At 41.1% G+C, this 24150-nt stretch overlaps 1 protein-coding gene across 4 annotated transcripts in view; it reads right to left on the bottom strand.

Moving 5' to 3' along the window:
- Positions 1-24150, bottom strand: part of LOC124711434 (putative fatty acyl-CoA reductase CG8306) — a 173227-nt gene that overhangs the window by 77597 nt on the left and 71480 nt on the right. The window contains exons 1-2 of one of the 4 annotated variants that reach the window (XM_047241505.1): positions 5189-5240; positions 1896-2148 (exon numbers count right to left, since the gene is read on the bottom strand). In XM_047241505.1, the coding sequence (XP_047097461.1) occupies positions 1896-2099 (204 nt within the window). In that variant the 5' untranslated portion in view covers positions 2100-2148; positions 5189-5240. Of the gene's footprint in view, positions 1-1895; positions 2149-2713; positions 2928-3007; positions 3139-5188; positions 5241-24150 lie in introns of those variants that run through there. The other 3 variants (XM_047241502.1, XM_047241504.1, XM_047241503.1) reach the window with 3 other exon arrangements.

Raw genomic sequence — 24150 nt, 5'->3', positions numbered from 1 at the left:
GTGAGATACAAAGTGCCCACTGGAGTCATACACAGATTGCAGTGGTCACTATTTGTGTTTGGATGAAAACAGGGTTACAGTCATTTGCAATTGTGAACGATGAACTGTGCCATGACAAGTACTCAGTTTATGCATGTTTGAAGATTATAATAAGTAGGCTGAAACAAGAGCTTCCCATTTTGACCTTGATACAAATCTTTTCTGATGGTTGCGCAGGTCAATTGAAGAACAAATTCCATTTCTAACCTCTGCTACATGATGCAAGACTTTGAAGTGTCTGGAGAATGGTTTTTCTTTGCACCATCACATGGGAAAGGTGCAGTGGATGGCATTGGAGCTGTAACAAAAAGGACTGTTTGGAATAATAAAGTTAAGCAAAGAAAAGTCACTGTGCCAAATCATCTGTTTCTGGAATAAACTTTCTCCTTCTGACAAAAGATCATATTGAAGAAAACAGAGACCTTCTGGACGGACGCCGGAAAGCTCTTAAAAAAATAAAAGATATTCGCAGCAAGCATTACTTCAACGGTTACAATGCCTGTAACCTAGTATGTGGTAGAACTTTCATAAAATCAGATTTAGAGAAAGTGGAGGTTTTTCAACTTTCACCCAACATATATTCAATAATCTACACAGATTCTGAGATGAGTGATGAGGAATCATATCCTGATGTCCTGTTGACACCCAATTCCCAAGAAGTTACAGGTTCAGAACCAGCTGTGGAACAAATCATGCCAGGAACATTTATTTTAGTTGAGTTACAAACTGCAAGAAAGAAATCCACTACATATAGATATGCTGCAATTGTACAGAGAAGTGTAGAAGACAGTGGGGAAATACATATTATGTGTATGCAATCTGTTGGGGCTCAGCAAAGGTATTCAAAGCTGACGAGCAGGATGTATCCTACATAGAGTTTAAACAAGTTCTTGCTATTCTCCCGAATCGAAATGTCAAACATGTTAGGGACACCTTATATTATGAGTTTCCCGGCAATTTAGACATTTTCGAAAGTGGGCGAGAGGTCAAGTGTATATTTGTTCGAAGTGGTACATTCTTCAAGTGAAATAATTAAGTACTCAGAACTGTAAACTAATACTACACCAAAGTTTATATTATTTATAGGCAACAAAAATGTTCTACAAAGTTATTAAAACTTAAAGTGCACTCTAAATATATGTTACCTACTGATTCATAGCTAACTGACATAATAAAATCAGTTTAAATTTAAAAAGATACAGATTGTATTTCACATGAGTCCCACCCGTGACAATTCCTTGTCCCACCCGTGACAGTCTTTGATTGCAATTATTGTAATTAAGTATTACTAATCTAATATTTATTGATATTACGTCATGTAGAGAATTGTTTTATTAATGTGAATTCAATATATTCAAAAGAAAATAAGTGCATAAATCACAGATTTCTTCTAAAATGTTGGTGGTTATTTCTATTTATATTTTATGTTATATCAGCATCTGACTGTTGAAAAACGTAGTGCAACTGTCCCACCTGTGACAATGGAATCCCCCTTAATGGTATGATTATAAAGAAAGTGGCTGCTGCCTTTGTGTTCTGAAATAATAATAACTACTGTTACTGAATTCAGGAAAACCATGGATATCTGCACAAAAAGAACTTTATCAAGTGAATTACTGGCAAGTGCAACTCAGCTTAACCTTTCTCATGACTTAAAATGTTTTGAAATATTCTACAAAAATGTTCAGTATTCAGCTAAAAGACAATAAAAGCAACACACACTCTATAAAATGAAGCCTTATTTAAGCAATATTTCTTCATTTTTTCTCATACATGTGTTATTAATACAAACAAGAGAAAACTTTTCCCTATGGATAATTTTAACACTGCAGAATATTTCTACCCACAATACTTACAGAATTTTTTTCAAGTTCCTGGAGTCTTTCTGCTATCTGCTTGCCCTTTTTCGGTCTCATCAGAAGGTAAATAGTATCGACTTCAGTTGTGCGAAGGAGTTTTTCAATGAGGGCAACACCTACAAAACCAGTGCCCCCAGTCAAGAATATCTTTTTCCCACGAAGGAAATCCAATATTTGTGAGTTACTGCCCTCACCAGCCATGATCAGGAACAGTTATGTTGAAGAGATAGGAGTAAAAAAGTCACCAGTCCTGTAAGAGAAATGGAACTTTTAGCATCAACATAAAAATAAGTAAACAAACATGGTGTTACGGGCAAGCAGTAATCTTTTAATCTGTGCAGTCAACGTGCCGAAAGTCGCATATTAAACAAGAAGGAAAAGCGGTTAAGGTTAAAAGTCCCGTCGCCGCATGACCAATGAAAGACAGAGCACTAAACTTTAATGAAACCGGACTATATCCATTCTGTGGATCCAAACACTGCATTCACGCGATAATAACAAGGGACGTCACGGAAAAAGTAAATCTGGATGGCTGGACGAAGATTTGAAACTAGGTCCTCCTTAACGAGTCTCGCTTCTAAATCACTACGACACTTCTCTCAATCCCTCTGAAACAACATAGGCATCAAAAAGAAAATGTCTTGTTAAGGACTTGGTGCTACTTTAAAGTATACAGAACATCAATATGAGCGTTCTTTGAAAAACATTTTTACAGTGCTCGTGAGCAAATTCTTAACTATCCGATGTTAGTTTTGAAAGGCAATTCAATTAACGAGTTTTAGAGAAGAACAAGAAGTATCTACGGTCACACTTACCGTAACGGCTTACAAAATAGCGTCACACAAAATCAGCAGCAAGGCAGAAATACTACATGTACGAACACTATTAATCATCTTTTGTAGCTTGTTTTTCGAGATTGTCAGAGTATTTGTGGCCAAGTACTCCACCTAACGTAAGGACAGAGGCAACAAAATCAGTCACTGAAGAGTACGTTCTAAAAATGTGCCACATGTGTCAAGTAAACGAAATACCAAAGTTCGTCAAAGCACCGGATGCGACACCGCTGCACGGTGGGTAATTCAAAACTCCACAGTACTACCAATACTTACTGTCTTAATCTAAATATGCAAACTGTATGAACGACTGCGTAGTGTCCACCGTTTCATAAAAGTTTGACAATCAACCAGTTCAGGCCCTAACCGGCAGCTTACACACTGTTGACGGAACCAGAAAACATATAAACAACCAGGGTAGCCAACACAACTTTTCTGAAAATTCCTTAACAGCGACAAACTTTTCACAAATAAGATGAAGCTCTTATTTTAACACACTTACATTTATCTTTACAAGTTATTCATTGCTGTACTAATTTTATTGTTCCTAGTACTTTATTTCAGAAAATAAAACACATTACAAAATACAAATTAAATTATGAAGCATTTTCATCAATATTCTTAGTTCATACATTACTGATAGATCACTATGGTGAGTATATTGCAAGATATAGTGCATTACGAATACTACCATCCACCCCAATCCCAAATTAAATTTTTATACGAGCTGCAATATTAAACTATGTTTTATTACAGTTCCTGCGTGTTGACAGAACTTTTTAAGGCATACCGCTACAGATTATAATAACGTGAAATAATATCTAAATGTTCGAAAGAAATTTCGTTTGTATAGCTCAGCCTTCTGCAGCTGAGGCGCGAACACTCAAAAGGCCAGTGCAATGAGACGTCGTCCAAACAGTGCAAGAACAAATAAAAATAAAATAATAGCGGTTCCTGAGGAGCGCGACGCACATACTTGCAAGAATCCCATTACTTAAATAGTGACGGAGCAAGAGGGCCAGTTTTTCTGCCAACGTACTGACTGACACTAGATGAATGGGTAGGTGGGAGAAATAATGGTTCAAATGGCTCTGAGCACTATGCGACTTAACTTCAGAGATCATCAGTCGCCTAGAACTTAGAACTAATTAAAGCTAACTGACCTAAGGACATCACACACATCCATGCCCGAGGTAGGATTCAAACCTGCGACGTAGCGGTCGTTCGGTTCCAGATTGTAGCGCCTAGAACCGCACGGCCACTCCGGCCGGCGTAGGTGGGAGATGCAAGATTTCAGGTGTAAAGCGTCTCTTCATCGGCAGCGGCTATTTGCCTTCTGTTGCTAGATGGCTTCCCGTAGACTTTTCCATGCTTCACAGTATTCGATTATACGCATCTACGTTTTTTATTTTATTTACCCACTTCCTTTTAGGTCGTTAAATCGGTCTAATCGCTTGGAATCAGTAATCTCTGTACCATGTAGCTGGTTCACTGGTTGGTTGGTTCGGGGGAAGGGACCAAACAGCGGAGTCATCGGTGCCATCGGATTAAGGAAAGATCGGGAAGGAAGTCGGCCATACCCTTTCAAAGGAAGCACCCCGGCATTTGCCTGAAGCGATACAGGGAAATGACGGATGGCTGGACGCAGGTTTGAACCGTCGTCTTCCCGAATGCAAGTCCAGTGTTCTAACCACCGCGTCACATCGCTCGGTGTACCTCCTAAAACTCATTTTTCCGATCGCACAACATCAGAGTGCCTGCAGTTTTTGTCGTCTGCCAGACTGTAATTAGGCACAATGTTTCCATCGTTCTGTATGCGATTAAGGGTTGTTCACTTATTTCTTATTACTAGAATGGCGTGTGAAGTAGAAAATTTATCAAATCAGCACATACTTGTAGTAGTTCGTCAAACGATGGCCACGCAACAGAATAATGTCTTCCTTCACATAACACACAATATTTTATAATCAATTCTGTGGCTTGGTTCATGAAAGTAGTATAAGAATAGTTAGTACCCCATTTATATTTTCGTGCTTAATATCTTTGTTGTGAATTTTTTAGAAACTGACCAACATTTACAACACAACGTATTCCCAAAATCCCTATCCATCACCTTCTCCATTTGTATCTGTTGTTGCAACAGACAACGTTCAATATCCAAAGCAGAGGATAATCTTCCTGAAATCTCGGGAATTAATGTACTGTTGAGGAAAATGCAATGTCATTAACATACTGAGTGGTTACACAACTAATAGCAAGCAACCAATGCATCATTTGATATACCAAGAATGTAAACATTTTTTTCACCAAGTATGAGATATGGACACCCTTTCACAATTTAATGTCAGTTAATAATTACAAAGAAACTTCTTAGTTTATTCGTAATTGTTTATCATCAGCAGTGACATTTTTGAGTAAAGAATGTCAACTTCAAGAGATGTCTGCATTATTTACTACCAGCGTTTGTCGACCGCCGTGTCGTCAGGAGTGTCTCGAGGTTTATATTGTCTTCTGATCTTCTGCAGATAAAATACCTAGAACAAAAAAATCGCCAATTTGCAAGAAATCGCCCATCACTGTACGTTATTGTACGCATTTGAACATGAGTCGCATCATAACAGTCATATACATTTTTGCATTCAATTCTAAAACGCTGTATGTGATACTTTTTTTACATCTAGGGAAAAATAACATGTATGGGGTGTTGCGAACGTTTGAAACGTACTTTGGTGTGCCACAAAAGAAAAAGAATGAGAAATGGCTGTTTACGACACCTGATTTTACAAAATAGACATGCTCAAAGGTTTGTCTAACATATCTTCTAATTTATTGATTTCTGCTGCATTTAATAGCGTTGACTCGTATGGTGTGAACGAGTAAAGCCTACATGAAATGAAGGAGGATTTCCTTCCCGATCGGTCTGTCAATTGCCTCATCATAAAGAGTTGAATTATCATCATTCCCCAAAGCGCTCAAGGGGGCTGTAGCCAAGGACAGAGGGGGGGGGGTCTCCCTCTCCCCCACCCAGCTTTCGTGGAAAGGAAGAAAAATGTTGGTAGTCAGGTGTTTTTCTTTCGAGAAAATGATTTAAAAGTCGATACTACCCAAGTTTTTAACGGGGTCGGAACTAGAACTTTTTTATGGCTACTTACAAGTCGCCAAAACATTACAAACACTGCGTGGCTCTAGGTCTAGACTCCGCCTCCTCCCCCCCCCCCCCCCCCCCCCAAAAAAAAATATATATTATGGGCGGCCTTCCTGTGCGAGTTTCGAAACAGGTACGTAGGTTCCTCTTCGGAAATCTGGGACACCCGACGTGGGCAGAATCGGAAATAATTTTCTTACATTCCAGCAACACTTCATGGACGCCAAGAAATTAAGTACGAGAATCCCTTGGCCTGCATGCTCGGAAAGCAGCAGTTGAACTTCTAGTTTTGGTAGGGAATGTGACGAACGTTTTCCTTGTTCCAGATTCGCTTCGGTACATTCCGTGTCAGTCCCCATACGTGTCATTACAATCCCTATAATTATGTTTGTCTGCTGAGTAAAGTACCGGTACTTGTTTTCCTGTGTCTCATAAATTCCACACGTGCATCTCTCTATTAATCTCACAGCACCCACAACTTTTAAATCGTTTCGCATTGAAAACTCAATTTAGTTCACCATAAGCACTCGAGGCAATTTTGCTCTCTTCTGTTTGTTTATTTCCGTCCAGTGGGTTGCTGTCTTTAATTGTTGAATCTCGTCATTTGAGTGAATGACTTTATTGTAAGTTTGTACACTTTTCTCACCGATGTGTAGATTATACGCATGTTATTCTTGTTTGAAACTAGACGTAGTAAGTTCTTCCATATTTAAATCTCCTTAGATTAGAATATCTCTTTCAGTTCTGGATTATCCATAACCCTGATGAATGCACGAATGGCAGCTGACTCTCAGCGCAAACAGATATTATAATTATATTAGCTTGACACGTAAGTTCGTAGCGTTTTTGTTTTGCATGTTGTTATTCCGACTGCTATGAATTTATCGAGTGTCATTTGTATTTTTAGTTCACTGTCGCTATTTGAGTTTACATATTGTCATTTGTAGGTAGTGAGTGGAGCTGGGATGCTAGAAAATGGAGAGCCAAGCGCAGAAATCGGAACATTTTCGACGTATTTCTCTGTTTGAGTTCAGTAGAGGAGTGACAGCAGCGTAGACAGCAAAAAACACTTGCGCCGTGTACGGGGATGAGGTCATCGGGCAGAACACGGCAAGAAAATAGATTTGTTTTAAGAAGTATCGTTTTCACGTTAATGAGTCTTCACATACAGGAGGAGCTCTGGGGTTTGATGAAACTCGTTTAAACGTATTAATCCACGAAGATTCAAGTCAGTGTACTGGAAAATGTAATGAACTGTGATCATTTCACCATCTTGCAGTATTTGCTTTCAATGGGGGAGGTTCAAATATCGTGTATATGGGTACCGTATGCTCTAAGCCAAAGACCACAAAAAAATCGGCGAATGGCCGTATGTGAATCTCTGCTTGCTTGTCACCAATTGGCTCATGAACAACACCGACCACTCCTGTACTGTATCGTTACTTTATGTTAACGTAAGAAAAAGAAAGCAGTGGCTGAGCCCAAACTCCCCGTACAAAAGATAATGTGAAGCCTCTGGTGGAACAGCGACGGTGTACTGTTGTGCTACGAATTGCTTCCCTGGCGTGTAACCTGTCAACAACTGAGACGCTTTGCAGAATCAGTCCAGGAACAACGACCGGGAACAATGCGCGAGATGATGTTTACCAACGATAACGCATTCTGCTAGACTGACAGAAAACACTGCACAAGAAGTGGGTAGAGAAGTCATTCCGCAGCCCCCTTATTCATCCGATCTACCTCCCTCAATTTTCATCTTTTCCGCTCTCTATCGAAAAACCCTCGAGAGACTTCCTTTCCGGATGAAAATGCACTCCGAACGTGACGAATACTTCGCCTCAAAACCACGTCATTTCTACAGTTGCGGAATCAAAAAGCTACCCCAACGTTGGCAGACTATTTTAAATAATGAAGGGGAATACGTTATTGATGATTAAAGTCTCTGTTGTGCGAATATGTTTTGTTTGATAAACCTGTGGAAAAACGCTACGAACTGAAGCTCCAACCCTACAAATAGGTGAACATCCCCGTTATTGCCGAGCAATCGGTGTGACCTGTCACATCAGTTCAACATCTGAGAGTATGCGTGCTGAACAATTTAATAAGGAAGAACCACATAAAAGTAACTGTAGGGAAGCCAGATGACAGAGTTAGCTTTATTGAAATAATCTCCAGAAAGGGCATATCACCCACACTTACAGAAACTTCCTTGAACATAACGCATCAGTGTGGCACCCTTACCGGGTAGAGTAAACAAAGAAGAGCCGCGCGTTTCTTGGAAAATTCGTTTAGTGAGCCAGAAGTGTCATAGAGATCATAATCGGATTCCAGTGAGAGATGTTACAAGAGAGGCAACACTATGTGCTTTCCTGTTAGAATTACGACAGCGTACGTTCCTGGACGAGTCGGTCAGTATACACAGATATTATCATACGGAGCACCTTAACATGTACACACACCTGTGTCACCATTGTTTTTTTCTCTGCGTCTAACAGTCTTCCAGCAAACATGTCACATAATTTACTACCTGATGTTTTCTGCATGGTCAGAGCTGCACCACTAAGTGGACTCCACCTGCCAGTGTACACTTACCATTTAGGGTCCAAGAGTCCATACTTCTAACACATGACCTGTTGCGGAAGCGAAAATAAGCATTAATGGCTTGCCTTGCCACATGTACTTCGAGGTATTAACCAACCTAACATACTACTCCTAACAGCTGTGATTATTAGTCTGCAAATGAAGTAAATACTGTTAAAATGTTGTACATTACACAGTCCTCAGTCACCAATAGAAATATCTGCGCTTATACCCTGTATTGGTCCCCCCCCCCCCCCCCCCCCACTTACATCCATCTAACTGTAATGGAAAAATTGGTGAGGTTCGAGCTCACACAGAGGCCTGCCGGCAATCAATCTTCCTTCACACCATTCGCGACTGGAACAGGAAAAGGACGGAAGTAACAGTGGTACAAATACCCTCCGCCACTCACCGTAAGCTGGGTTGCGGAATACAGATGTAGATGCAGATGAATGAGGGACACTAAAAATGTTACTTTAACACTGCCAAGTTTGTAATTTCTGCTTTTATATTCTAAGAGCAGGAGTACTTTACATGAGTCTTTCCTTTCGTCTTTTACCTGATTTTCGGTAGACGTAAGTCACTGTTAACTTCCATTCCACGAGAAACTAAGAAATGCATCTTTTTCAGATTTATTCAGTAGCCTTGACTGTATTTCCTTGAGATTAGGGCTTAAATCAATAAAACCTGATGAGATGCTACATTGACCGAATGTACTTTTAATAGTGACTCCACCAGCGAAAGGATTTTCAGTACGTCCATGCCAAAACATAACGCTTTGCAACATCTTCAAATCACCAGTTACTATATCGTCCTTACATGCCCATTTGTTCCTGGCAGCAAAATGACCCTCAGTCACTGTTCCAAAAGGTTTTATTTTAATGTACTCATCATTACACTGAGATGGACGATTCCCTAAATCTGTACACTCTTGGCTAAGTTCATTTATTTCTTTTTCCATAGTTTCTACATGTTCGTACAAACGTGCATTGTTTGCTTTCATAGTAAATTTTCTTCTCTACTAGCAGTTTCTTCATTAGTTGGTTGTATATTTATCCTTAAAACCTCTTCCGATATTCTTAATGGCAAATATGTTTTCTTTTTGCCTGAAATTTCTCTCATTGTTAGGCTTATTACTAGCCCTTAGATCAGCTCTGGAGACTAGGAGAAATAGAGCTGGAACAGCGTCAGGCACCAACTAATGCCTCGGAGGAAAATTCAACAATACAATCTTCAAATTCGTCTCACTATCCGAATCAGCAAAATGTACTGAGCACACACAAGCATTACGAACTGCAAACGAATCGTCATGTTTACATGCAATTATCAATTTTTCTTTCGACTCTTTGTTCCCAGGAAATACATGATACTTCATGTCTAACTTTTTTCGTTGCCTGCTTGTACAACAAGCGATCATATAGCAAACTGTTGTTTTTAACTGAAAACAATTCAAAACTTACTCTCATCTCTTCTAAATACAGTGATTAGCGTAAAGCGTAACTCTGCACCTAATTGTCAGTCATTGACAAGAACTCATGCGCACTCACTAAAGAACCTTGTATTCACTCACACTCACAAAGAGCCGGCTGCTGTAGCCGAGCGGTTCTAGGCGCTTCAGTCCGGAACCGCGCGACTGCTACGGTCGCAGGTTCGAATCCTGCCTCGGGCATGGATGTGTGTGATACCCTTAGGTGAAGTAGGTTTAAGTAGTTCTAAGTTCTAGGGGCTGATGACCTCAGATGTTAAGTCCCGTAGTGCTCAGAGCCATTTGAACCAGACAACTGCATCATCTGCGAATACCCCTAAAGAGCATCCGACGCTTTCTACTAGATCATTTATATATTATATTATAAACAGCAACGGTTCTATCACACTTCCCTGTGGTACTCCGGATATTACCTTTACATCTGTCGATTTAGTTCCGTTAAGAACGACGTGTTGAGTTCTGTCTGCAAGAAAGTCTTGAATACAATAGCAAGTCTGCTCCCATACTCCTTAAGCTCGTTTTTTTTTTTTTTTTGTTCATTAAACGGAAATGGATGGCGATGTCAAATGCCTTATTGAAATCAAGGAACACGGCATCAACTTGAGCGCCGTTGTCCGCTGCGCTGTGGATCTCATGCAGGAACAGAGGGAGCTGACTTTCGCAGGATTTCTGTTTACGGAATCCATGTTAATTTTTATAGAGATGTTCATTTTTCATAAACGTCATAATTCTTGAGCATAAAACATGTTTCATAATTTTACAACACATTGATGTTAATAATACAGGACTGTAATTGTGTGGATCTGTCTTACGGTCTTCCTTAAAAACGGGAATAACCTGCGCTTTTTTCCAGTCGTTAGGTACCTTTCGCTGCTCAAGCGATCTGTGATAAACTACTGCTAGAAGGGGCGCAAGTTCTTTCGCATAATCTTTATAGAATCTTGCAGGTATCTCATCTGGTCCTGACACCTTTCCATTACTAAGTGATTGTATCTGCTTTTCAGTTCCGCGATCGGTTATCTCAATATTGCCATTTAGACGTTCGTACGACGATTCAAAGGAGGGACATTGTTACGATCTTCCGCGTTGAAACAACTTCGGAAGACAGAATTCAATATTTCGGTCTTCTCGCTGTTATCTTCCGTTTCGGTGCCGGTGTGGTCGCTGAGAGAATGAATAGATGATTTTGACCCAGTTACTGCTTTTACATACGACCAAAATCTGTTATGGTTTTTACTCAGATCGGTTGACATCGTCTTACTTTCAAAATCATCGAACGCTTCTCTCATTGCTCTCCTTACGCTCAGTTTCGCTTCGTTCAGCTTTTGTTTGTCACCTAGGTTTTTACTTCTCTTGCGTCTGAGATGAAGTGCTCTTTGCTTTTGTAGCGCTTTTCTACCACGGCTATTAAACCATGATGGCTCTTTCCCATCCCTTAAAACCTTACTTGGAACATATTCATCTAGGGCATATTGAACGACGTCGTTGAATTTCTTCCATTTGTTTTCCACATCTTCGTCCTCATCACCGAATATTTGCTGAGATATTCTGAAATTTGTGTCCTGTCATCCTTGCTGAGCAAGTATATCTTCCTACCTTCCTTAACATTCCTTGTACGACCCGTCCTCACAGATGCTGTCATAGCTTTACGATCACTGATACCTTTCTCTACGTTAACTGATTCGACAAGTTCAGGTCTGTTTGTTGACCGAAGGTCTAAGACGTCACCCGCACGAATTGGTTCTCTAACTATCTGCTCAAGGAAATTTTCGGACAAGACATCCAGAAGAATGCCACACCACTACGCCTAGTCCAGTGATGCGGAATTTCGCCGTTCAACCAGCGATAAACATCGATGCTCCAGTGCAGGGGTACCCCGTCTTGTTGGAAGCTGAAATACTCGCAGTCAGTTGTGCAAACAACACAACAGCTGCACCATATCAAGGTAAGAGGCACCCGTCACAGCCTCCTCACAGAAGAAAAACAGCTCATACTGCTTCACCAGTGACATTGCACAGAAAACATTAAGTAGTCCCTTTTTGTAGATAAATCGTATTTTGGAGACTCATTGCAAACATCATTTCATACTGTCTTCGTCAGAAAAATAAACTGTTGTTGTTGAATTAGCTGTTTTACTACTTTCGAGGAAGGAGCAGATATAATGGAAGTTGAAAGAGCACCGACAGATACGTAAGTACGTTTTGGTGTCATTTGCTAGTCTTGTGGAACATTGTGCAACCGTGGACAGTGTAAGTGCAGCAATGATCAATCTGAAATGAAAATAGCGATTTCTGGTGTGTGAAAGTTTATGCTACATGTATTGCAGAAGGTAGAGGTGTCAGCTTCACATTGAACTTAGAAAGCTTTGGGCCACGATTCCGTGCGAGGATAATGTGACCGAGTCAGCTGTCCGACCATTCCTAAAGCGATCACGTGATAACGGGTATGACGAAGGGCATGACACCGGCGAGAAAGAGGATTACGAAACTGAAACCTACCTTATGGACAGTCCAGGAGATGACAACGGTCTGCTTATATGGTAGCAGTCCAAGACAAATTATTCTTCTTTCGGTAGGACCTGGAAATTTTATTTTTAGAAATATTATCCGCTTTCTGCAATTATTTGTTTTTACAAGAATATCGTTGCCCTAAACTGGTGAACATGACCCGAAAAATCTCGGGGATACGTAGCAGCTACCCGAGCTTCATCTGAACGTGCACCACTCACCACAAGTGGATGATTACTTACGACAAGGAAGTCACGTGTTGCCCCTACAAATGTCGTCCATATCCAGTATCTGAACAGTTACCCGCGAAATCTCCAGCAGGGGAGAAATCAGACATGAAATAATGTATTTGCTGGAGACTACCATTCGGCTGGACATAAGATTTTGTTCATTATAAACAAATTTCACAGTCAGAAGCAGTTGCCACTTGCCTCAATGTAAATGTTTTTCATTTGTTCTGCCCAAAATGTGTCCGTTAGTGCGATTTTATCTGCAGACTGGATGTGAGCATCATTTCATCACCTATTGATTCACGCGAAATTAAAGTTTCACAGCTAATCAATTACCTTCAATAATATTGAGTATTCAAGCATCACCACACTGAGTTGTTGTGGTAATACTTGGCGAATATCAAGGACGTAACATAGAAACTTCACAGCTAAAAGGAAATTCTAATTGCACTCGTACCCGCACCTGGAACGTTAGTGTCATTGCGTTGAGACTTAGCTTAAGATCCTTTTCACACTTTAAAAAGTGTTTACACTGAACTGAGTCTTTCCAAAAATTACCTTCTCCTCTTGTTCTGAGTTTCACAGATAGTCCTATCGAACATTTTTTGGCCTCGATTCCATCATTTAACTGGTCGTCCAATGTCGTTCTTTACTTTGGATTTGTACTGTAAGGTAATCTTTGGAGTACTTGCTTCTTCCACTCGTTTCAGATGTTCCTTCCAGTTTTGTTTATGTTCCTGTGTATTGACATTTACTGCAAAAATATTCAGTTCTTGTCTTGTGTTTTCATTTCCCAACGGTCCAATTTACTGCAGCTTTTGACTGCTGGTAAAAATTTCATTTCAGCCGCCTTAACGTGGCTACGATATTTACTTTTCATATCCCACTTTTCACTGTCACACAGTAGAAGAGAGACAGCCATTCCCTTATAGAATGTCGTTTTTCTTCTGCTTGCGTGTTTTTCTTTTTTTATATTTTGCTTGTAGTGCCACACATATTCTGATGTCTCTGTAATTTAATCCCCACACACATCCTTATCTTCGTTAGAAGTAATGTAGCTCCCTAGGTCACTGACGTGCTGAACTTGATCCAAAAACTGCTCTTCGATTATAATTTTCTTTTTACTTTGTGTGGGAAAGAGATATAAACGGACTGAGTGCCAAATAGGAGGAACAAAGTTAGAACAGGTGGACGTTTTCAAGTACTTAGGATGCATATTCTCACAGGATGGCAACATGGTGAAAGAACTGGAAGCGAGGTGTAGCAATGCTAATGCAGTGAGCACTCAGCTACGATCTACTCTCTTCTGCAAAAAGGAAGTCAGTACCAAGACTAAGTTATCTGTGCACCGTTCAATCTTTCGACCAACTTTGTTGTATGGGAACGAAATAAGGTCGAGGTTACGGATATGGAAGTAGCTGGATGATTGCAGGTACTAGTAGATGGGAACAATGGCAGGAGGGTGTCCACAATGAGGAAATCAAAGAAAAACTGGGAATGAACTCTATAGATGTAGCAGTCGGGGCGACAGGCTTAGATGGTGGGGTCATGTTAACGCATGGGAGAAGCAAGGTTACCCAAGAGACTCATGGGTTCAGCAGTAGAGGGTAGGAGGAGTCGGGGTAGACCAAGGAGAAGGTACCTGGATTCGGTTAAGAATGATTTTGAAGTAATAGGCTTAACATCAGAAGAGGCACCAATGTTAGCACTGAAGAGGGGATCATGGAGGAATTTTATAAGGGGGACTATGCTCCAGACTGAACGCTGAAAGGCATAATCAGTCTTAAATGATGATGACTGGGTATTTGCCATGGAATGCCACTGTCTTAATTTTATTTACTGCTAATCCCCTCCGATAAAATTTATAACATGGATTTATTTTTGCTCTTTGCCTTTAGAATTTACTGTTAATACAATACCATAGGCGTATAGTAGCATGTAAATATATTTATTCATGTTTATGTGGATCTCTTCTGGGACCCCTTTCTATTTTTAGATGGTATCTTTCATATAAATATTATGAAGAGCAGGTGATAAAGTACACTCTTGTCCCACACTTTGGTTTGTTGAAATTTTTCCCCTGTGTAATCCATTACACAGGGTGATTCAAAAAGAATACCACAACTTTAGGAATTTAAAACTCTGCAACGACAAAAGGCAAAGCTAAGCACTATCTGTCGGCGAATTAAGGGAGCTATAAAGTTTCATTTAGTTGTACATTTGTTCGCCATTGCAGCCAATAAAGTTTTTGGTCCCTTTTTCTTCGAAGGTGCTAATGTAACTGGACTACAGTATCTGGAGGTGTTAGAGAATTGGCTGTTCCCTCAGCTCGAACAAGAAGCACAACAATTCATATTCCAGCAGGATGGAGCGCCACCACATTGGCACTTATCTGTCCGTAACTGCCTGAACGTCAACTACCCGAGGCGATGGATCGGCCGCCAGGCAGCCCGTGACAGAGCACGTCATCACTGGCCTCCAAGAAGCCCTGATCTTACCCCCTGCGATTTTTTCTTATGGGGGTATGTTAAGGATATGGTGTTTCGGCCACCTCTCCCAGCCACCAGTGATGATTTGAAACGAGAAATAACAGCAGCTATCCAAACTGTTACGCCTGATATGCTACAGAGAGTGTGGAACGAGTTGGAGTATCGGGTTGATATTGCTCGTGTGTCTGGAGGGGGCCATATTGAACATTTCTGAACTTGTTTTTGAGTGAAAAAAAAACGTTTTTAAATACTCTTTGTAATGATGTATAACAGAAGGTTATATTATGTTTCTTTCATTAAATACACATTTTTAAAGTTGTGGTATTCTTTTTGAATCACCCTGTATAATTTATACTTTAAGGCAAACAAACGACGCACCACGAAGGAATTATCCGAACTTGACGGAAATCCGTAGATGTGATGTAAAAGTACAGACAACCGAATGATTATAATTTCAGATAAAAATGGATGATTTATTCAAGAGAAAGAGCTTCACAAATTGAGCAGCTCAATAACTCGTTGGTCTACCTCTCGACCTTATACAAGCAGTTATTTGGCCTAGCATTATCTTGCTGTAAGTGTGAGCCCAGGACGGCTTTCCATGAAGGACAACAAAACAGGGCGTAGAATATCGTCGACGTACCGCTGTGTTGTTAGGGTGCCGTGGATGGCATCCAAAGGGCTTCTGCTATGGCACCTCAGACCATCACTCCTGGTTTGTCTGGTCGTTTGGCGCTTGACAGTCGGGTCGGCAGTCCACCGCTGTCTCGGGTGTCTCCAGACACGTCTTCGATGATCACCGGGTCTCAGTTGGAAGTGGGAGTCATCACTGAGGACACTTCTGCTCCAGCCAGTGAGATTCCAGGCCGCTGCTTTGTTGGAAGCCGCTAAGAGCTTTCATTCTGAAGTACTGGATGAATGAAGTCCGTGTATTTTCGCGCCGTCACTTGGGCTGCCTCAAGACGAACAATACGTGTCTTATTGTGTTGAATTCTTAACGTAAGATTAAGCCTCTTAATGAGTCAAATACGACAGAAATTTAATTTTTTTTATTCGGTTAATAATTACGCGAAGTATTGAAAATCGAATTTTTGTTGCCCCTGTGCTGCAACTGGTACTGCATTCCGGGCTAGAGATTTAGTAAACCAGATCATCTGCATATAGCACGGGTACAGAAGGCAGGGCAGTGGGCAAACCACTCACATCCGGTATGTAATAAGTAAAGAGTTACAAGCACTGAGCCCTGTAGATCTTTGATCCACTACATACACTTGTTCTACACATGTTATGTCGTAAAAGTCCTCTTCGAATGCTTTTCCCACCGTTACCGAAAATGGGATATAGTTCCAAAAAAATAAAAAAATAAAGAAACAGAATAATCATATAAGAATTCGACAACTACCGGGATGAGGGGGGGGGGGGCTGGGGGGGGGGGGCTATAATTACAGTTCAGCTACTCAGAAGGTCCAGTGTAGGCTGTAATTATCATATGGCATACATGCTAATGCGCTAATGCGGAACAGATTTACGCTTTAAAAAAAAAATTAATTCCAATTTTCGCCTCCAGGTGCAAATCTGGCGCTGTACAGCATCTCGTCGACGACTCCAGTGTTCATATTGAACAAATTGTGTAATCGGGGGTTAATAACAAGATCAATATTAGCCTTTCTGAATATTAGCCTTTCTCACTTGATCCACATTTCCCGCCCACGCCCCATTCATAACCAGTTACATATGGAAACATTTCTACACGTTTTTTCTTCCATTCACAGCGCCGTATTTGCGCCTGATGACTGAAATTGTAGCCAATTTTTTACCAGCGTAAAGCGGTTCCGCAATAACGCTTTAGAATATCTACCAAGTTCACTTTTATACAATAATTACAGCCCACACTGGACTTAAATTATAACCACCCGGTTCAAACTGTACATTTCGTCACATTGTCGGCCTGAATTAAGGCGAAAAACACATCTTAATGTACTCACTCGGTTCCTATGTATTTTCGGTGGTCTGCCTTACCTGCTTCAGCGTGAAATTTTTTATGTCCCTGCCCCCCGAGAATTTCGCTCGGACGCTGAAGGAATGCTCGATCTTCCGGCTACTCAGTCGTAACTCTGGACAGCAGGTTACTTGCTCACGATCAGCGACCCGCACTCACAGTCCACGTATTTTACGAAGCAACGTTCGAACAGGGCGTTGAGTCTGTAGGGACGCCGCTGAAAAGTAGCTGCATCATGCGTCACATCACAGCTCAGCCTATCTCGACGTTTGTTTGCTCGACAGTTACGAGTACTCGGCGACGTCGCAGGCGAGAGAGTTGGTGACGTAATGTGTGCACACAAACACGAGTAGTCTCACCAATGTACACTGCTCTGTGATGAAGCTGCAACACCAAGAACACCAAGATTGGTAGAAAGTAACGAAATTTTAACTTTGATTTGATCCACTAGAAATGGTTCTGAAAGCCTGCTACTGTGAAAACAATAGGTCTGTTTATAAATAACTCAGCTGCTAGCAGTGACGATTTTATTTATTTTATTTTTCGCACGATGCTTTTCGGGAAATGATTCCCATTTTCAAGTGCGTTTTTTGTGTTCGTTATGTCATTTCTATGTGATGTTGTCGATCTGTGAGAGTCTGCTTCATTTCGTTGACATTAAGTTTCCTTATGGTCCATTTGTGCAGAGTCTCACACGCACTAAACATCACACAAACTTGTTGTACACTTTTAAACATCGAAAACATTTTACATAAACAAAACAGTTACACAATGTCTTTGGCGTTTAGTTACGCAACTTGTTCAGTCCAGTAAGACAGCTAGTCTGTGTTGCTCAGCAGGTGACAATGTGGAACTGTACGTAACGCTCTTCGGATGACGGGGGGGAACAGATGGTCGGCCCTGGCACGGGCATCTGCTGCCTTCTACAGAGCGATTGCTGAGCGTCTGCACACGCTTCTCGCTACTGTCCAGCCGTCTTTGGGGAAGGAAGAAACGCAACCAAACAGTTTAATGGAGTTTTATCGAGCACACAAATTAGATTAGAAATGAAGATTAAGCTTTTTAAAAAAAAACTATAGTAGAAAGTGTAGCAACGTATGGGGCAGAAACATGAGAAAAGGCTGAAAGAGATAAGAGGAACTTATTGTTAATGGAGGTGGGATTTTGGAGGTGTTGCCGTAGGTTGACACTCTAGGATAAAATTAAAAATGATAACGACCCACAAATCTGGATATTGCACCACCGGCGAAATGGAGAATCATACCGTTTTCCTTGTCGAGCGCTGTCACGTGCTGATAACGCAGTCTCACACGTGTGCACGGGATCTCCTTCACAGCGATCACTCAACGTCTGACTCTGTTCACGCCTTTTATATACCCTACTAGTTCCGGTAAAAACACTAAATACGAACAGCAGTAATGCACATTGCTCGTTGTTCTACCTAGACATCCGACAATGCCTTCTGGATGCCTCTCTGTTTTTGTCATGCAGTGTGTGTGCTAACTACTAGCGTATCAGAGGGCTTTTACATACTGTTTCAAATGCCTCCATACTCACATCAAAGCGAACAAATTTTTTGAAAACAAGTTAACAGTAGATGGTGCTGGAGTCGCATGAAAGCCTCACATGGCCGTGTTTACACCGCAGTAGCCTTAACTTCACTTTTGCTCATTTCTGATGTTGTCACGAATAATTTCAACGCTAACGTCATACAGCGTTGTATCACCGTAGACGTATTTTTAACACGATGCCAATGACGTTAAAAAGCGAATAGTTACTATTTATTAAAAAAAGACACTGGCCTCAATATTTTTGTTGGTACGTGATGTAGAACTATTTCCCAAACAATAAAATTTCCTTCCCCTCGGCCTACTATCAATTTGCTAAAATCCTCATTTCGATATTTCGAATCGTTCACGAAATAAAATGAGTGCAAGTTCTAATTAACTACCCTTTATGCGCTCGTGAATTAAATTTGTGAAAGTGGGGAAGCTACCGGTACATCAGGTTTGATAGTAACGTAATTATTACGCTTCCTAAGAAAGCAAGAGCCGATTGATGTGAAAATTATGACATAGTCAGTCTAGTGTAACTCACGCGCAAAATACTCATGAGAGGAAGTATCAAACGGGAAAACTAAAAGTGGAATTTAGGAGAGGAGCAGTTTGGTTTGAGGTCAAGCTCTCGAGAAGCAAGCTTTACTCTCCTGTTAATAACATACGACGCATTTTTGGGAATAAGGAAATATACTTTTCATTCGTAGATTTAGATAGGACTTTTGATAACGGGGAACGGATTTTTTTTTTTTATTTTTTTTTTAGGCTGTGTGGGAGGGATAGAAGTTTAATCCACTCTGTTTACGCGAAGTTGACAGCAGCGACGGCATTAGGGGATTTTTTTTTTTCTTGGGTGAGGGGGTGGTTGGGAGGGGCGGGGGGTTGCGCTGTAAGCGGTTATGTCTTCTGACTGGCTTGATGCGGCCAACTTCTCTTGTGAACCACACAAGAAGCCAAAACCAGGAATAGTGTACGACAGAGCTGCTCACTGCCATCAATAATATTTAAAATGTATATTGAAGTGGTAATGAGAGGAGTAGAAAATGGCTCTGAGCACAATGGGACTTAACACCTCAGGCCATCAGTCCCCTAGAACTTAGAACTACTTAAGCCTAACTAACCTAAGGACATCACACAAGTTGATGCCCAAGGCAGGATTCGAACCTGCGACCGTAGCGGTCACGCAGTTCCAGACTGAAGCGCCTAGAACCGCTCGGCCACCACGGCCGGCAGAGGAGTAGAGCGCTACCTAGGCTTGCAGTTGCTTGCAGCGGACAGAACATCAGGGCGATACGGTTCGCTAACGACGCAGCTGTAAATGTTGGGAAAGTGGAGTGGCTACAGGATGCACACAAACAAAACTCCACCTGGGTAGTCATGTGTGCGCCAGAAGGAGAAACGGAAGCTGAATGTAAAAAAAAAAAAAAAAAAAAAAAAAAAATAATAATAATAATAATAATAATTCAAACGTGTGTGAAATATGGGACTTAACTGCTAAGGTCATCAGTCCCTAAGCTTACACACTACTTAACCTAAATTATCCTAAGGACAAACACACACACCCATGCCCGAGGGAGGACCCGAACCTCCGCCGGGACCAGCCGCACAGTCCATGACTGCAGCGCCCTAGACTGCTCGGCTAATCCCGCGCGGCTCTTGAATGTCAAACTTGGACAAGAGACTGTTTAAATAGCGAACGAATATTGTTGTCCACGGACTGGAACAGGTAAAGTGAGATGATTCACGGGAAAAAGGTACTAAGGGTTGTTGAAGGCAAAACAGTCTTTTTTTACATAAAAATAAACAACTGCCAGCGTCCTGTCATTTAAATGTGGCGAGTAGGAAGAGATTCAAGGAAATTTATGTTTGGAGTACAGCTGATAGGTGTGCGAAATATGAAAAATAAGGAAGAGAAAGAGGGAACGATTAAAGACTGTAACCGAGTGCGAGGTGAAACGGGAGAGGTGGAGGGGCAGCCTCGGGGTAGTCTGTATCACTCAACAGCGAAGGTGTTCAGCCGATCAGCTGGTCTCAGTTGCAAGTTGCTTACCTAACGGCTTCCAGAGACAACAAAAGTTTGATTTTCTATATTTCATTTAATTACCAGAGGAAAACTGCTCCTATGTGTGTACAAAAAAGGCGAATATGTTCTTCTTTCTTTAAAAGACTGAGAAGTGGAGTACCAGGTGGCTCATTCTATGTTCCTCAGTATCTTTAAAAATTTTCCCAAAAATTTTCCCAAAAATTTTGGCATGCGAACATATTTTGCGCTTTTCTAACCTGAAACTCACCTATGACTTCCACGAGCTCTCCTAACTGTAGCTCACTCATAGTCCCTAGTCCGTCGCTGTAAGCCTCCCATACCCATCCACTCCCAGGTGGAAGTTTTTAGGGTGTTTCTCGGTAATGGATAAAGATTTTTGAAAACGGGGAGATGGCTGTTCTAGAGAAATGCCGAGAGAGCATACTTTTAAAATTTGAGCAATTTGTTGCGGTTATTTGCTACTTGGATTTCGGCCCATACCGGATTTTAGGTGTAGAAGTAGGGTAACTTTGAACCGCTGTGTCTTGGAACATTTTAACGTTGTTTGAGATCGGGATCTTAGAAATATTTCGCAAAAATTTCAGCCATTTGTTGTGAATAGCCGTTTTGGAATGCTTTGCTGGTTTTTGGTCCGATAGTTATGCCAAAAATATGGTAAAAAAGCCCTTTCTTCGTGTTTTCCGAGGAACCGGCCATGAACTAATGATGCCTCCGTAAGTCTCATCAAGCCCACGGTAGGCCACATCAGATACAAAAAGAACCAACCGATTTGCTCCATTTACCTAAGCAGAAGGAAATGTGTAATATTCATTATTTGACGCTACACTGCGGGCCAGTGGCACTAGGACGATCCTTCAGCGGGGTACATAGTGGGGCTGTCCAAAATACTAGACCCTGCCTTTTCATCACCTGTAGAATCCGAGGTATGTGCACTGGAAAATCCCGTTTTTATGCGCGGCGTTTTGAAAGAACGTATATATGCTGTCACATGCATACCGACTGAGCGGATTTAAAATTTAAGATGCTGTCAAAATTTACTCATTAAGAAGAATAATCTTACGGTAAACATTTAACACGGTAAGTAAAGTATTACCGTTAGAAACTATGTATGTGTCTTGAGGCAGTGTAAGTGACAACACGCAAATTATTCAGGCTACAAGGCCCCTGGAGTAGACGATATTCCGTCTGAACTGCTTATCTCTTTTGGTGAGCCAGCCGCGACAAAACTATTCTTCATGTTCTGCAAGATGTATGAGACAGGCGAAGTACCCTCAGACTTCCAGAATAATATAATAATTCCGAACAAAGAAAATATTTGATGACGGGTGTGAATGTTATCAGTTTAATAGCTGACACGAATTATTTACAGAAGATTACGTCAGCTTGTAGAAACCGACCTCGTTGAAGATCATTTTGGATTCTGGTGAAATGTAGACCATGGGAGACAACATTGATCCTACGACTTCTCTTAGAAGATAGGCTAAAGAAAGGCAAATCTACGTTTATAACTTTTGTAGACTCAGAGAAAGCTTTCGATGATGTCGGCTGGAATACCCTCTTTTGAATTCTGAAACGAGCAGGTGTAAAATACATGGATCTAAAGGCTATTTACAATTTGTACAGAAACCAGACAGTAGTTGTAAGAGTCGAGGGCATGAAAGAGAGGCAGTGGTTGAGAGGGTAGTGAGACACGGTCGTAGCCTATTCCCAGTCTTATTCTGTCTATACACTGAGCCAGTAGTACAGGAAACCAAAGAAATATTTGGTGTAGGATTTAAAATTTAGGGAGAAGAAATAAAAACTTCGAGGTTTGCCGATGACATAGTAATTCTGCGGGAGACAGCTAAGGACTTGGAAGAGCAGTTGAACGGCATGGACGGTGTCTTGAAAGGAGGATATCAGCGGAACACAAGCCACAACCACCGTGACGAGTAAAATGTCCATGAAGTGACAGCGACAGGCGCAACTGCCATGGACACTCACCGAAATCGAGTGCCCCAATGGTAAGGCGACTCACCGATATCTCGCATCCCGATGGCAACGAAAAATATTACATCCACGTCATTGTTCCTGGGTTACTTTAAACATAGTTTCTAACCAGAGATTGAAATAGCTAACCGTGACTATGTAATGAAATTTACAGCACTAAAGTAAATTTTGAACATAAACTCAAAGGTTTACATTTACATCGTAAACGCAATGTAGAATCAAATGCGTCCGTTATTAATTGCAAAAACAGGCACATTTGACATTTGTCTCGAATGATTTGGGTAAACCATACATATTTTTTGGTGCTGAATACTCATATGCAATGAAAATGGGGACTTGCATTTGAATATTCAAGGAGGTTGACCCTCCCCCCTCCCCCCCCCCCCCCCCCCCCCAGTTGGCCAGTTGTAGCACAGACGGATGTCCCCTTCACTAATTTTAACTTTTCACGTTGAACATTTTTTTCGTACTATGCTTTGTTTCCGAGATATTTATAGCTGTTGCAAGTTAAAGCAAACACACACACACACACACACACACACACACACACTCACACACACGCACAGAGAGAGAGAGAGAGAGTGGGGGGGGGGGGGGGAGATGACGGTCTGTTTCGTTCTGCTTACTTAGAATGCCCTCATTCCGCGGAAATTTGCGTGTGGTACCTGACATTCTTTCAATATCTGCAGAATGAACTACGTATGGTGAAATACGTGAGGTACAAATGTCACCGTGCTTACGTGAAAACAGTACTAGTATCATCACGAATAGTTTCTTATTTTAGCTTTGGAAAGATAGTTGCTTGATGAAACCTAGTATTTACGTTCAGATGAGTAAAATGTATACAATGTGCTGTCTGGCCAATCTGCAGACACATACCGAGTGCGTAACAAATCATAAAATAACTCAGCTCGTAAGTACACCAACCTGCAAGTTTACTAATGTTTATAAAAACCATCTCATGAGCAATTAGATTTTGTAAAAGAAGTAAATCTTTCGTAAAAATACCATTACCGATATGACAACAAAAATATTTCTTTTCTTTCCCAGTGCAGCAAACGAATAACACAAACAAAACTAGGTCCAACTAAGAATGCTTGTTATCTGCCATCTGAAGATGGATTTGCAAAGAAAAATCCGAAACCGGTCATGGTCTGAAGATAATAAACCTTTTTTAAACCATACATGTGGCTGGTAGCTGTTTTTTATATAAATTATAAACTCTGATATATTGCAATATATTTGAAGTCTTCAAAGCAATATTCCACCAGAAAGCACTGTGGACATACGAATCGACTGGCGATCGCGGATGAACATGGCGTTGCAGCTGATCAGCGAATCATGAGCGACTTAACCTCTGTGCTCGCTCACACACTCTCACTCTCACCCTCTCT

Source organism: Schistocerca piceifrons, chromosome 8 (assembly GCF_021461385.2).
Source record: "Schistocerca piceifrons isolate TAMUIC-IGC-003096 chromosome 8, iqSchPice1.1, whole genome shotgun sequence".
In the NCBI taxonomy this organism is placed as follows: Eukaryota; Metazoa; Arthropoda; class Insecta; order Orthoptera; family Acrididae; genus Schistocerca; species Schistocerca piceifrons.
The sequence above is the reverse complement of the archived record's forward strand: the minus strand, read 5'-3'. Positions and strand labels throughout refer to the sequence as shown.